This window comes from Condylura cristata, unplaced genomic scaffold (genome assembly GCF_000260355.1).
Source record: "Condylura cristata isolate star-nosed mole 26May11 unplaced genomic scaffold, ConCri1.0 scaffold00075, whole genome shotgun sequence".
Lineage (NCBI taxonomy): Eukaryota > Metazoa > Chordata > Mammalia > Eulipotyphla > Talpidae > Condylura > Condylura cristata.
In genome coordinates, this window is record NW_004567176.1 from 356,087 (window position 1) to 356,895 (window position 809).

Below are 809 nucleotides of genomic sequence, written 5' to 3' on the forward strand. Positions count from 1 at the left end.
GAGCGGGTGACCCTGCGCGTGCTGGCCAAGAACCGCGGCCGCATCCGCGGCGGCGACGTGGACGAGGCCACCGTGGACATCACCGTGCTGGACGCCAACGACCCGCCCGCCTTCGGCCGCGGCGAGTACCGCGTGCAGGTCAGCGAGGGCGTGCCCCCGGGCACGCACGTGGCCTTCGTCAGCGCCTTCGACGCCGACTCCGTGCCCAGCTGGAGCCGCTTCTCCTACTCCCTGGGGGCCGGCAACGAGCGGGGCGCCTTCGCCGTCCACCCGCAGACCGGCCAGGTCACGGTGGCCGCCGAGCTGGACCGGGAGGCCCTGCCGGTGTACAACCTGACGGTGCAGGCCGTGGACGCGGGCACGCCGCCCGCCACGGGCCGCGCCAGCCTGCTGGTCATGCTGGAGGACGTCAACGACAACGGGCCGGTGCTGGCCGTCACCGAGGCGACGGTCGCGGAGAACCAGCGCCCGGGCACCCCGGTGCTGACGCTGCAGTGCGCCGACCCCGACCTGCCGCCCAACCAGGGCCCCTTCGCCTACCAGCTGCTGAGCGCCGGCCCGGCCGGCGGCTACTTCAGCCTGAGCGCGGCCGGCGTGCTGACCACCGCCCGGGAGATCGACAGGGAGCAGGTGGCCGACTTCTGGCTGACGGTGGTCACGCGGGACGCGGGCGTGCCCCAGATGACCTCCACGGGCACCGTGCACGTGGCCGTGGGCGACCAGAACGACAACCCCTCGCGGCCGCGGGCCGTGGACATCTTCGTCAACTACTACGGCCGCGCCTTCCCCGGGGGCGCGCTGGGCTCCGT

General features: G+C 74.4%; 1 protein-coding gene across 1 annotated transcript in view; it reads left to right on the forward strand.

Moving 5' to 3' along the window:
- The window catches only part of FAT4 (FAT atypical cadherin 4), a gene marked incomplete at its 3' end in the record, with an annotated part of 34,671 nt that overhangs the window by 23,436 nt on the left and 10,426 nt on the right, over nt 1-809 (forward strand). The window contains exon 3 of the mRNA XM_012734832.1: nt 4-807. Within this exon, the coding sequence (XP_012590286.1) occupies nt 4-807 (804 nt within the window). The remainder of the gene's footprint in view (nt 1-3; nt 808-809) is intronic.